The 15,126-nt window shown below is 46.3% G+C and overlaps 1 protein-coding gene across 2 annotated transcripts; it reads left to right on the forward strand.

Moving 5' to 3' along the window:
- Positions 1 to 6,945: 6,945 nt before the first annotated feature.
- LOC122563867 (pinopsin-like) lies at positions 6,946 to 14,303 on the forward strand. 2 transcript variants are annotated; one of them, XM_043718067.1, is made up of 4 exons: positions 6,946 to 7,684; positions 8,891 to 9,073; positions 12,089 to 12,142; positions 14,080 to 14,303. In XM_043718067.1, exons 1-4 carry the CDS (start codon positions 7,339 to 7,341, stop codon positions 14,217 to 14,219), a joined length of 723 nt encoding a protein of 240 aa, XP_043574002.1. In that variant the 5' UTR covers positions 6,946 to 7,338; the 3' UTR covers positions 14,220 to 14,303. The 2 variants fall into 2 exon arrangements, with proteins under 2 accessions (XP_043574002.1, XP_043574003.1); XM_043718068.1 differs by lacking the exon at positions 12,089 to 12,142.
- The last annotated feature ends 823 nt before the right edge of the window (positions 14,304 to 15,126 follow it).

Genomic DNA, 15,126 nt, shown 5'->3' on the forward strand with positions numbered 1-15,126 from the left:
ACAAACTAACTCTCCTTGTATTCGCATTCCGTGGTCTTCGGGTCCCCTACACAGTTTGAGAGAAATCTCTGCCATTGCCCTGTCCCTGAGGCTGCTCAGTTAGTTACTGGCTGTTACTGGCTCTTTGAGATACAGCCCTGACTCTGTGTCATGTTTGAGACTCACACTCAGATTATTACTCCATGGCTGAGGATTTTTGTCATGTATTCCTGGCAGCTGGGTGTCACTGATATTTATTGTCCAGTTCCCTTGATGATGGTTGTCATGAGCGGGATCAGAAATCCCAGGCCCTAGTACTGCCCCTAGTCTGAATGATGCCCCATCCCCCTGCCTGCCATCCCGACCTCAAGCCCATGGTGCCTCAGTGTATCCCCTGAACTATCCCTGGGTGTCAGCCACCTTTACTGAGTCACAGAGCTCTATGGTTCATGTAATGGCCCATTGAGTCTGCTCCACTCCAAACCAACCCCCTGACTATTCTAATCCCATTTCCCAGTACGTGGCCCATTGCTTCGGCATTACAAGTGCACAATGAAATCTTCTCAGCCACTTTAGGCGATGATATACACTGCATGCTGTTAGGGAGAGAATTCCAGGCTTCTGACCCAGTGACAGTGAGGGAACAGCGATATATTTCCAAGTCAGCAAACGCAGGGGCTTGGAGAGGAACTTGCAGGAGGTGGGCTGTAGGTATTCCCATGTAGCTGCTGCCCAACACTTCCCTATCTTTTACCCCAATTCCCAAAACCCGGTGGGGATAAAGGCTGGCGTTCCATTCACCTTCCTCATTACTTGCTGCACCTGCATGTTCACCTTCAGTAACTTGCAGACAAGGACACTCTCATCCCTTTGTTCATCTACACTTTGCAATCTCTTACATAAAAGCCAGAAGCAGGAGGAGGCCATTCTGCCCCTCAAGCCTGTTCTATCATGGCCGCAATTCCACTTTCCCACCCACTCTCCATGACCTTACAACCTGTTACTCATTAAAGATTTGTCTGTCTCCTCCCCACATTTATTCAGTGTTCACCACTCTCTCTGCGATAGTCAATTCCACTGATTCAAAACCTTAGAAGAGAGGTAATTCCTCTCATGTCTGACTCTGCTTTCTCCCAAAACTATCCCCTCTCCTTCTAAACTCAATCCCCTTCAGCATGTTACATACCTCATTTACAGAACAGACAAGTGCTAGGAAGAGAGGGGGAAGTAGCAATTTAAGAAAACTTCTGCCCGGCCGTGACTCATCCAAAAGTGGAGAATCTTATATTTTTGGACATTATATTTGATCAGTCACATTCTTACCCATTCACTAAGCCTATTCAAAACCCCCCACCCGAAGCAGTTTTATATCTTCCTCACCACACACATTTCCTTTGTATCATCTGCAAATTTGGAACTATCTCATTTGGACCCCATTTCCAAATCATTAAACTATATTATAAACAGCTTCGGGCAAATACCGATCCTTGTGATACCCATGGGTCACAGCCACACAAGGTAAGAATGACCAATTTATTCCTACCCTCTGTTTTCAATATTGGTCAATAATTAATCCATGCTTCCTATCTCATCTGCTTTAATTTTGGAGGGAATTTATGAAAAACCTTCTAAAATTTTAAGTGTTATTATGTCCATCTTGTCCTTCGTCAATTTTGTTCAACACCTTCAAAAAGCTCGAAGTCAGTCAAACACAATTTTCCCTTTGCAAATCCACGCTGATTGTGCCCAATCAGATCATTATTATCCAAGTTCCTGATAATCACATCCATAATAACAGATTCTAACAGAACATTTTCCTACCACTGATGCAAGGCTAACAGGACTGTGGCTCCCTGTTTTCTGCCATTCCCTTCTTAAATAATGGGGTGACATTGGTTATTTTCTAACCTACAGGAATTATTCCATAATCTATATAGTTTGTAAGATAATCACCAATGCATCAATCATTTCCATGGGCACCATCTTCAAATTCTGGGATGTGGAATATCAAGTCCTGCCCGTAAATAAACTTCAGCCCCATTAATCCCTCTGGTACAGCCTGCTTGCTAATACTGATTTGTGTTTTTGTTGGATTCTCCAGAGTGTGGAAACAGGTCATTTGGCCCAACCAGTCCACACTGACCCTCCAAAGAGTAACCCACCCAGACCCATTCCCCTCTGACTAATGAACCTGACACTATGGGACACTATTGGACTGTGGTGTTCTATTCCTCATTCTCCCTCACCTTTTGTATCTCTATTTTTGGGAGATTTCATGCATCTTCCTCAGTGAAAACAGACACAAAACAATCATTTAGCTTCTCGCTATTGCTAATTATAAATTCCTCTGATTCTGCCCACCAGCAATGTACATTAATTTTAGTCAAATGTTTCTTTTCCATGTACCTATAGAAGCTTTTATTATCCATTTTTGGTGGGTTTTGTTTGTTCTAGATTGCATTCATATTGTATTCTCCCTTTGCTTATCAGTTTCTTAGTCCTTTTTTGCTGTGTTCAAAAAACCTCCCAACCCTCAGATTTATTACTCTATAGACCTCTTGTATTCTTATTAGATTAGATTAGATTAGATTACATTACATTACAGTGTGGAAACAGGCCCTTCGGCCCAACAAGTCCACACCGACCCGCCGAAGCATAACCCCCCCATTCCCCTACATTTACCCCTTACCTAACACTACGGACAATTTAACATGGCCAATTCACCTGACCTACACATCTTTGGACTGTGGGAGGAAACCGGAGCACCCGGAGGAAACCCACGCAGACACGGGGAGAACGTGCAAACTCCACACAGTCAGTCGCCTGAGGTGGGAATTGAACCCGGGTCTCTGGCCCTGTGAGGCAGCAGTGCTAACCACTGTGCCACCATGCCGCCCTCTTATGATGTGGAGGTGCCAGTGTCGGACTGGGGTGGGTAGTCAGAAATCACCCGTCACCAGGTTATAGTCCAGCAGGTTGATTTGAAACGTAGTGCTCCTAAAGCTTGTGATTTCAAATTAACCTGTTGGACTATGACCTGGTGTCAGATGACTTCTGACTTTATTCTTATGCAATTCTGAACTTTCTTTGTGAACAGTAGTTGACTGACCTTTTTGAACTTTGAAGAAATGTATCATCGCTGTAACTCGTGATCATTCTTTAAGGACTGTTCATTGCCCATATACGGTCAAGTCTTTAAATGTATTTTCCCAATCTACTTCAGCCTGTGCCTTATTTCTTCATAATTTCCCTTATTCAAATTTAACACACCCACAGAAATGTAACTCTTGTTTAACGTGAAGCACTGGGTTAGTGATTTTTTTTCAAGTCGTGGCCTTCATGAGGTTGATAGATGCAGATTCCTGACTGTCACGGAATTCACCTGCTCACAGCCTCAGAACCAACGCACCGTCGTCGGTATCGCTCAATCACCTTACTGGCACAGCAAGATCCCACTTGTAGCTGAGGAACCCTGAAAAGCTGCTTTGATTCTGAAATATCTGAGAGTGCATCACCCAGCACTCGGACAGTGGAAGAATTGTGAGATTCACCTTGTTCTAGTGCCTTCTCTGAATGTAAATTATCGCCCAGTGCACAGAACAGAAATGAACCCCCACATTCTCCAGTTGAATCTACAGGAGGCAGTATTCACTGGTCAGGGGTATGGTCAGTGCTTTCGATGTTCTGTGCTCAGAGAGGAATAGATCAGATTAGCCTCTAAGTTCCCATCCCTGATTACAATCCAGTGACTCCTGATATTTGTGTTTATTTCTTCAAAGAATGTGTGGGTCCCAATATTTTAGTGGGCGGCACGGTGGCACAGTGGTTAGCACTGCTGCCTCACAGCGCCAGAGACCCGGGTTCAATTCCCGCCTCAGGCAACTGTCTGTGTGGAGTTTGTACGTTCTCCCCGTGTCTGCGTGGGTTTCCTCCGGGTGCTCCGGTTTCCTCCCACAGTCCAAAGATGTGCAGGTCAGGTGAATTGGCCATGGGAAATTGCCCGTAGTGTTAGGTAAGGGGTACATGTAGGGGTATGGGTGGGTTGCGCTTCGGCGGGGCGGTGTGGACTTGTTGGGCCTGTTTCCACACTGTAAGTAATCTAATCTAATCTAATTTATTGCCTGTCCCTAGTTGCCCTTGAGAAGGTGGGGGTGAGCTGCCTTCTTGAACCACGTTAAAAATCACACAACACCAGGTTATAGTCTAACAGGTTTATTTGGAAGCACTAGCTTTTGGAGCGCTGCTCCTTCATCAGGTAACTGTGAAGCAGGATCAAAGACACAGAATTTATAGCAAAAGATTACAGTGTCATGCAGGTAAAATATATTGAACAAACCTAGATTAAATCTTTCATCTTTTAGAATGGGTTTGCTGGTTTCAGTTCTTTAATATGTAAATCCCAGAACTTTTTAAGTCACATTCTAGAGATGTTAAGGTTTTATTTTTAAAAAAGGTGCCATCTCAGCTCAGACAATGCATTAAAGGTGTGAGGTGTGTCTGTATCCCAATCTTGAGTCAGACTGGTTCTATTTCCAAAGTAGGAATTTATAAAATATTACATGGATTGACTGCCTGCAGATTGTGTGCTTTTAAACAAAATAGAATGATTCTGCAAATATAATATAGATAGATAAATATAAATAGACTTACCTGTGTGAGCATGTGCTGGAGAAAGACAGACAGAATGAGTGTGTGCATGAGTGCGCATGAGAATGTGCATGTTTGGTGTGTACAAGCTTGGTAAAGTATGTGTTTGTGTGTGTGAGAGAGAGATGGGGCATAAGCCTGTGAGAGGGTGAGAGTGTGGGGGGTGTATGTGTGTGAACCCAACCCATCAACTAGCCTCAACTAGGACCTTGGGTTCATGTCACACTACAACTGACCCCACTGCAACACACACACATACACACAAGCGCTCTCTCATATACACACACACACACACAAACCCTCCTCACACTCTCACCCACGTACACACCCTCTCACAGGCTTATGCCCCATCACACACACACACATACTTTACCAAGCTTGTACACACGCAAACACGCATTCTCTCATGTGCTCTCACACGCACACGCTCATTCTGTCTTTCTCCTGCACATGCGCACACAGGTAAGTCTAAGGGGTCATTTAACATTTGCACAATTATATTTGCAGAATCATTCTATTTTGCTCAAAAAGCACACAATCTGCAGGCAGTCAATCCATGTAATATTTTATAAATTCCTACTTTGGAAATAGAACCAGTCTGACTCAAGATTGCGATACAGACAGACTCTAACATCAAACCTTTAATGCATTGTCTAAGCTGAGATGGCATTGTTTTTTTTAAATAAAACCTTAACTTATCTCGATAATGTGACTATAAAGTTCAAGGATTTACACATCAATGAACCAAAACCTGTAACCCATTCCAAAAGATGAAAAACTTAATCTAGTTTGTTCAATATATCATTTCAGTTGCATCACACTAATCTTTTGCTATAAATTCTGTCGTATGATCCTGTTCCACAGTTACCTGATGAAGGAGCAGTGCTCCGAAAGCTAGTGCTTCCAAATAAACCTGTTAGATTATAACCTGGTGTTGTGTGACTTCTGACTTTGTACACTCCAGTCCAATACCAGTTTCTCCAATTCTTGAACCGCTGCAGTCCCTGTGCTGTGAGTTGACCCACAATGCCCTTAGGGAGGGAATCCCAGGATTTTGGCCCAACGACAGTGAAGGAACGGTGATACATTTCCAAGTCAGGATTGTGAGTGGCTCGGGGGGGGAGCTCCCAGGGGGCGGTGTACCCATGTATCTGCTGCCCTTGTCCTTCTAGCTGGAACTGGTTGTGGATTTGGAAGGTGCTGTCTGAGGGTCTTTGTTGAATTAACACAGGGCATCTGGTAGATGGTACACACTGCTGCTACTGAGCGTCAGTGGAGGAGGGAGTGGGTGTTTGTGGATGTGGTGCCAGTCAAGCAGCTGCTTTGTCCTGGATGGTGTCAAGCTCCTGAGTGTTGTTGGAGCTGCCCCCATCCAGGGCAAGTGGGGAGTATTCCACCACACTCCTGACTTGTGCCTTGTAGATGGTGGACAGGCTTTGGGGAATCAAGAGGGGAGTTACTCACTGCAGCATTCCTAGTCTCTGACCTGCCCCTGTAGCCAATGTGTTTATGTTTGTTTTTCCTTTTCATTTACTGGATGAGGGTGTCACTGGCCAGGCCAGTATTTATTGCCCATCCCTAATTATCGAGAGGGCAGTTAATAGTCAACCACATTGCTGTGAGTCTGGAGTCATTCATCGACCAGACCAGGTAGGGATGGGCAGTTTCCTTCCCTAAAGGACATTAGTGAACCAGATTGCTGGGATTTTCCAGCAATTGATAATGGATTCATGTTCATCATTAGGCTCTTAATCCCGATTTCAAATTCCACCATTTGCCGTGGCGGGATTCAAACCTGGGTCCCCAAAACATTACTTCAGTCTCTGGGTTATTATCCAGCGATAATACTGCTAGGCAATCACCTCCCCAACATGGGGGTCCAGTTGAGTTTCTGGTCAATAGTAACCCCCAGGATGTTGATAGTGGGGGATTCAGTGACGGTAACACCATTGACTGTAAAGGGCGGTGGTTAGAGTGTCTCTTATTGGTGATGGTCATAGCCTGGCATTTGTGTGGTGTGAATATTACTTGCCGTTGTCAGCCCAAGCCTGGATATTGTCCAGATTTTGAACATGGGCTGCTTCAGTATCTGAGGAGTGGTGAATGGTGCTGAACATTGTGTAACCATCGGTGAACATCCCCACTTCTGACCTTATGATGGAGGGAAGGTCATTGATGAAGCAGCTGAAGGTGGTTGGGTCTAAGACACTGCCCTGAGGGACTCCTGCAGAGATGTCCTGGAGCTGAGATGACTGATCTCCAACAATCACAACCATCTTCCTATGTGCTGTTGGAGAGTGAAGGTGAGATTGTATCTGTGTCCGTGTGTGTGCGTGTGTCTGTGTGTGTGAGACATTTCTACTCCCCAGACTCACCCCCACCCCTGCCCCTTTGCCTCCAGCAGAGAAAGTGAAGGGATAGTCAGGAATCGGAGTGGACTCTGGGTAACGAAGGGGAATTAGAAACAGCCCCTGTGAATCCTGATTAATGGAAACAAATCCTCGTGCAGCAGCTGGTTACTTAGATCGAGGTTAAGAAAGATGATGATGTGCTGGGGAGGGAGATTGTGTCGATGATGTAGCTAAGCTGTTTCAGCTTTAAAACCAGCTTTAGGAAAGCATGTTGACCACACACTGCAGGCTGATGGACAGAGAGGTTTGGCTCAGTCCAGCCTCTCAGAGAATCAACAGCCTCCCGTTTTCCTAAAGCTGGATGGGTTTCTCAGAGTCCCCCGTTGGGGTGCCCAATCTGACCATTGGTCCATTCGATGGCCCTCAGTGGCCACATATTGCCCCGCGGGGCACCTATGTGACGGTGGCCATTCTGATGGGCACTGTGGTCATCCTAGCCTCCTTCATGAATGGGATGGTCATCCTGGTCTCGGTCAGGTACAAGAGGCTCCGCTCCCCCCTCAACTACATCCTGGTCAACCTGGCCATGGCAGACCTGATGGTCACCTTCTTTGGCAGCACCATCAGTTTCTCCAACAACATCAATGGATACTTCACTCTGGGGCAAGCTATGTGTCAGTTCGAGGGTTTCATGGTGTCTCTAACAGGTGGGTCTTCCCTCAATTTCTCCCCAGGATTCTCCTGATATTTCCGCTCTCTCCCCCACCTTCCCTGCAAACACCCCCCCACCTCCCTTCCCTCCATCCCCCAACCCATGACCACCTCCTGAAAATTACTTTGCTCTGGATTCTGCTACCCTCAATCTTGGAGAGGGGAGCTTGGTTTTCTGGAGTTGGCACGATCAATGGTCTGTACCAAGAGCGTCAGGAACACTGCTCCTTCATTCATGCAACCCCAAACAGCCCGCTTGTACCTCCTTCCCAATCCCACCGACAGGTCTGCCCAGACAGACACATTGTTTCTGCCTGCTCCTGCCCCACAGAACTAATCTCTTCCTATTTCATTTTGATCTTTTCTCTCCTCATCCTGTCCTCTCCCACTTACACCTACAATTCCTATGACACTTTATATCAGTTTCAGAATTTCCAGTTTGCAGGCTCCAGCTGCATCCTCTTTAACATGGATGTGCAATTCCTTTATACACCCCCCCCCCAACCAGGATGGTCTTCGGGCTGTATGCTTCTTTCCAGATATGAGGCCTAAACTGCTCCTATCAAGCACCACCCTCCTTCACCTGGCGGAGTTCATCCTCACCCTGAACAACTTCTGGCTTCCCTCATTTTCTTCAGGTCAAAGGGATAGCTACGTGTACCCTCATGGGTCCCAGTTATGCTTATCTCTTTGTAGAGGTATGTGGAACATTCCTTGTTCCAGTCCGATTCCAGCTCCCACCCAGAAGTCTTTCTCTGGTATATCAATGACATCATCAGTGCTGCCTCTCTCTCTCATCTGGAATTGGAAAAGTTTATCTGGTTTCTGGTTCACCCTGCTCTCACCCTTATCTCTGATATCTCCCCTCCCTTCATCGACACCTCTGCTTCCATTTCTGGGGATAGGCTGGCCACCAATATCCATGACAAACTCACTGACCCCCACAGTGACCTGGCCTATACATGCTCACACCCTGCTCCCTGTGATTACTCCATTCCGTTCTCCCAGCTTCTCAAATTCATCCCAGCTGCACAAACTGAGCTCACTGCCCACTCACAGGGTGGGGTGAGACTGGCAGCAGCTATGGGGTTAGACTGCTCCTAGTGGGCACTCCCTCTGGCCAGGCTCTCGGGGTGGCACAGGCGAGGGAGGCAGAGTTGAAAGGGGAGCAGCTCAGTTGTCTTGTTTGTTGTTTCTGACAGGTATTGTGGGGCTGTGGTCGCTGGCTATCTTGGCTTTCGAACGCTACATCATCATTTGCAAACCGATGGGCGATTTCCGCTTCCAACAGAGGCATGCAGTGTGGGGCTGTCTGTTCACTTGGATCTGGGCTTTGGTGTGGACTATGCCCCCTCTCTTGGGTTGGAGTAGTTATGTACCTGAGGGTAAGACAATGTGCACGCAAATATTCTGAACATACAGCCACCTCAAACACAACTGTCAAAACGTGACATTTATTGGAGACAGTTCTGGTCACCTCACTACCAGGAGGATGTGGAGCCTTTGGAGAGGGAACAGAAACGATTTATCAGGATGTTGCCTGGTTCGGAGGGGATTAGCCAAGAGGAAAGATTGGACAAAGTTGGTTTGTTTTTCACTTGAACGAAGGATGAGGAGTGACCTGACAGAAGTTTATAAAATGACAGGTGTGGACAGTCACAGTATTTTTCCCTAGGGTAGAAATGTCAATTATTAGGGTCATAGAAGGAGGTGAGTTGAGAGGAGATGTGAGAGGTCACCGAGGGTAGTGAGCGCCTGGAAGGTGCTGTGATAAGAGGTGTTGGAAGCTGATACAACAGCAACGTTGAAAAGCTATCTTGACAGATATGTGACCGGGCAGAGAATTGAGGAATATGGACCAGATTGAGGTTTAAGGTGCTTAGTTTGGAAAAGGTATCAAGAATTGAGCCAGGACTGATGGGCTGAAGGGCCTGTTCCTGTGCTGGACTACTCTTTGTTCTTTATGTTACAAAAAGAGACTAGGAGCAGCAGGAGGCCATTCAGCCCCTTGCTGTACTGTCCAATAAGATCACGGTTGACCTTTGACCTCAGCTCCACCTACCCACCCTCCCCTCATATTCCCTTTCTCCAATGATTGAACCATCTCAGTCTGGAATGGACTCTCAGCTCGAGCATGGGATAGAGAATCATCAATAACTTCCAACACAGAAACAGACCATCTGCTCCACACAGGCCTGGTCCCAGCCTCTCTCCCTCTCACCCAACCATTCTGTTCCTTTCTCCCTCGTGTGTTTCATGTGTTGACTCAATCGTGTCATAACTCGAACCTCTCCCTGCACATCTGAGTTTCACAATGTCAACGCTCTTTGCTGAAGGAGTTTTTCCTGAATTGCTGATTGCCTGTTTGTCTTTAGCTTATATTTGTGACCCAGTATCTCCTCAGCAATTAGCTTATATTTGTGACCCAGTATCTCCTCAGCAACTGTTATCATTTTAAAGACCTTGATCTTCCCTGTCCCAGGAAAACGATCCTGGTCTCTTTAACTTCTCCTGAGAGACAGAAAACCCCTCCGTTCCAGTGTCACCCGAGTGAATCATTTCTGTCCCTTCTCCAGTTCTTCCCATTCCCTCAGGATTTCTGCAAGAATCCCGTCAGAGACCCATGGGATGAGCCTTTGCTCCTGAAGAATATTTCTCTGAGGGTGAGATTGGTGTTTCTCCCTCCCCTTTATATTTACACTCAGTGGGTTACACTCCAGTTCTGAGTCGGAAGTTGTGATTCAGGACGCCTTTGATGATTTAAGCTCATGGCCCAGGCAACCCCAGCAAGTGCAGTACCGAGGGAGTGTTGCCCTGTTGGAACAGGGAGTTTAAAGGAGACATGTGTTCCCCGCTCTCGGAGATGGGAAAGATTCCAAGGCATTATTCTGAAGAGGATCGAGTGATCTCCCCGGTGTCCTCGCCAATATTTATTCCGCAAGATCATAACATAATCGACATCCCCAGTTTTAAATTGTTGGTCCCTGGAGTTTGCTATGATTATGGTTACTCTTGATGGGCCAGAATTCTGCTCATTTTCCCAATCTCTGCCCTCCAGTCCCGGTAACATCCTCAGAAACATTTTCTGCAGCTTTTCCAATTTAATAATATCCTTCCCGTAGGAAGCTGCCCTCCTTCAGGACATTGCAAAGAGTCTGTATCTGTGACAAACTGCATTGCACACTCACACTGTGTACTTCCAATGTAGTCATAGAGTGATAGAGCACAGAGACAGACCCTTCCATCCAACTCATCCATGCTGACTCGGTTTCCCAAACCAATCTAGTCCCACCTGCCTGCATTTGGCCCATATCCCTCTAAACCTTTCCTGTTCATGTACCTGTCCAAATGTCTTTTAAATGTTGTAACTATATTTGCATCTATCACTTCTTCTGGCAGCTCATTCCACATAAAAGCCACCCTCGGTGTTAAAAAGTTACCCCTTGGGTCCCTTTTATATCTTTCTCCTCTCACCTTAAACCTATACCCTCTTGTTCTGGACTCCCCCCACCCTGGGAAGAAAAAGCTATTTGCTATTTCATCTTATCTCTGTGCCCTTCATGATTTTATGAACGTCTATAAAGGTCACACCTCACTCTCCTACGCTCTGGTGAAAAAAGTCCCAGCCTAACCAGCCTCTCCTTATAATTCAAACCCTCCATTCCCAGGAACATCTTCATGAATCTTTTCTGAACCCTCTCCAGTTTAATAATATCCTTTCTATAACAGGGTGACTAGAACTACACACAATACTCCAGAAGAGGGCGGCACAGTGGCTCAGTGGTTAGCATTGTTGCCTCACAGCACCAGGGACCCAGGTTCAATTCCTACAATCCAATGATGTGCAGGTTAGGAGAACTGCCTGTGCTAAGTTACCCATAGTGTTCAGGGATGTGCAGGTTAGGAGAACTGCCTGTGCTAAGTTACTCAAAGTGTTCAGGGATGTGCAGGATGGGTGCATTAGTCAGGAGTAAAATGTAAAGAGATAGGGTAGGGTCTGGGTGGGTTGCTCTTTGGAGAGTCAAAGGGCCTGTGTCCACACTGTAGGGATTCTAAGAGGCCTCACCAACATCCTATACAACCTCAACATGTACCTCCTGTACACCCCAGCTCCTGAATGGACAATTTTCCACATTTTCAGTCGAAGGCTGTGGTCACACAGCGTGCTTTTAGCGTATACTTTGTGTAATTGCAGTATGTACTCAGACTGTGTACACTGAACTCTGTGCCTGTACTGTGTATTGATTGTGTGTGCCCGTGCTGTGTCCATTTACCCACATTGACTATGTATGTGTCTGTATTGAGTACAGACTGTATGTGCCTGTACTGTATACTGACTGAACTCTGTGCCTGTATTGTGACAGGTCAATTATTAAAACTGTCTCTTTTCTGGGCATTAGGTTTACGAACGTCTTGTGGCCCGAACTGGTACACGGGAGGGAGTAACAACAACAGTTATGTGGTTGCACTCCTTGTCACCTGCTTCATGATGCCCCTCAGTTTGATTGTGTTCTCCTATGTCAGTCTGTTGGTGGTTCTCCGAGCTGTGAGTATGGGGTGAGGGAGGGAGGGGAGGGGAGGCTGGGCATTGTTACTGCTCTGTTTGTCCACCCTCTACACCCCCCTCCCCCACTTGGTCACTTGCTCAGCTCCTAGTCCTGGCATATCTCAACATGGAATGGGGGAGGAGGTCATTGCTCTCACCCCGCTCCCTCCATGGAACTACCACTTATAGTCATAGAGGAACAGAAGTAGGCCATTCAGCCCCTCGAGCCTGACCTGGGACCTAACTCCATACACTCACCTTTCATCCATATCCCTCGGTATCTTTGCACAACAGAAGTTCACCTCCACTTTAAAATTAACATTTAAAATTAACTGCTGTTTGTAGAAGAGAGTTCCAAACCTCCCTCACTCTCTGTGTGTCAAAGTGTGCACTCCCCTCCCCCAGTCGCCTCCTGCCACTCTGTCCCACACCAGCAGCAGATGGATTCCCTGGAAGGAGGCGTATTCAGTCAGTGGGGATGGCACAGCCCCTTCATGACCTCATCACTCTCTTAGACCCATCTAGTTCGTTCAGGTTCCTCGCACAGATCTGCAGCACAGGCCTGGTCATATGTGACTCCAGTCCGCCACTGGCTGCTTCCTCCTATCCCATTGCTGTACAACATTCGATGGGGACAGTGTAGAGGAAGCTTTACTCTGTATCTAACCCCGTGCTATTCCTGTCCTGGGAATGTTTGATGGGGACAGTGTAGAGGGAGCTTTACTCTGTATCTAACCCCGTGCTGTCCCTGTCCTGGGCGTGTTTGATGGGGACAGTGCCTATTTCTCTCATCTTGATGAATTTCATGTCTTTGAGAAGATTCTGGAAGGTGTCAATGAACAGTTTCAGAAGGATAGGCAGGTGGGAGATGGAGGAAGTGCTGTTTTGTGGGTGTAGGAGGAGATCAGCGCTGCGATGAGAAATAATATCAGCACTGGGGATTGGGACATGGAATCAGACTGGATAGAAATTAGAAATGGCAAGGGGAAGAAATCCTGGGTGGAAGTAATTGAAAGGAATGACAAATATCAGGAGGTGATTTTCACATGCATAAGGACTAGATAAGTCCAATAAACCTTGAGGGAGACTTCACTGAATATTTCAGCGTTTGGTTCCACAACATTCTGCTCCAAGAATCAGGAAGCAGGTTATTCTGGATTTGAAATGATGCAATGAGGTGGGATTAATCAATGATCTCAGAGTGAGGGATCCTCAAGGGAAGAGCGATCACAACATGCTAGAATTTCAGTTGGAGGGAGAGAAACTGGAGACCCACACTAGTGTTCTAGAGTTAAACAACGCTACTTAAATTGACATGAAGTCAGATCTGGGCCGGAAAGCTGGGCAGGTGATGGGCAATGGGAGAGGTTTAAGGAGAATGTCACTTGCTCCCAACTAAAATATATTCCAGAGAGGAAGCAAGATTGTAAGAGAGATGAAACAAAACACATCCATAGCTAAGCAAAGAAATTAAAGATGATATACAGACAAAAACAATTGCACCTTACTGCAGAGGTGAGGGTAGGCAGGAAAACTGGGACCAGCAAAGAGTGGGGCAACAAAGAGGTTTAGCATTATGGGGGTTTGGGGGGAGGGGGTCGTAGATTTAAAACTGAGAAGGAATTACTTTTCTCAGGGCCACCTGTGCTTCACTCCCTGAGTACGGTGGATCCTGGGATATCGAGTAAGTTCAGGAAGGAGATAGACAGATTTTTAAGGAGTAATGGGAGGAAGGTGGAGTTGAGGTGCAGATGAGATCAGCCATGATGGTATTAAATGGTGGAACAGGCTCAAGGGGCTGAATGGCCTCCTCCTGTTCCTAATGTTCACTGCTTCCTTCCGCAGGTTGCTCAGCAACAGAAGGAGTGTCAGACGACACAGCGAGCAGAACGAGAGGTGACCCGTATGGTGGTCGTCATGGTGATGGCGTTTTTGATCTGCTGGCTTCCTTATACAACCTTTGCCCTAGTTGTTGCTGTGGATAAGGACATTGTGATTTACCCCACCTTGGCCTCCATGCCATCCTATTTCTCAAAGACCGCCACCGTCTACAACCCCATCATCTACGTCTTCATGAATAAACAGGTAGGAGCAACTCTTTCACTCAGAGTCATAAAGTCACACAGCACGGAAACAGACCCTTCACTCCAACCAGTCCGTGCCGAATATAATCCCAAATTAAACTAATTCCACCTGCCTGCTCCTGGCCCATATCCCTCGAAACCTTTCCTGTTCACTTATCTATCCAAATATCTTTTAAATATTGTAACTTTACTCACATCCACCCCTTCCTTGGGAAGTTCATCCCACACGTGAATTGGAACCCTATGTGTAAAAAGAAAAATTGACCTTCATGTCTTTTTAAAATCTTTCTCTTCTCACCTTAAAAACGTGCCCACGTCTTGAACTCCCCCATCCCAGGGAAAAGATAACTACCATTAACTCTACCTATACCCCTCATTATTTTATAAACTTCTGTCAGGTTGTCTCTCAACCTCCTACACTCCAGTGAAAAACGTCCCAGTCTATCCACCCTCTCCTTATAACTCAAACCTCCTGATAAATCTCTTCTGAACCCTCTCCACCTTAATAATATCCTTCCAATAACTGGGTGACCAGAACTGGACACAGTACTCCAGGAGAGGCCGCACCAATGTTGTTCAATCTCGGCATAACTTCCCAGCTCCTATACTGAAAGGACTGAGGCAGTAAAGACCAAACCCTTTTTAACAACCTGGTCTACATATGACATATCTGAACCAAGGCTGTGTACGTTAACAGTTGCCAACTCCGCTGTAATGGGTTCCTGGAGGTTTTATCACATGACTCTGGCTTCCATCACTCTCCTGTCATTGGTCATTCCATCATTACCAAGTCCCACCTCTCCATTAT

Source organism: Chiloscyllium plagiosum, chromosome 28 (genome assembly GCF_004010195.1).
Source record: "Chiloscyllium plagiosum isolate BGI_BamShark_2017 chromosome 28, ASM401019v2, whole genome shotgun sequence".
In the NCBI taxonomy this organism is placed as follows: domain Eukaryota; kingdom Metazoa; phylum Chordata; class Chondrichthyes; order Orectolobiformes; family Hemiscylliidae; genus Chiloscyllium; species Chiloscyllium plagiosum.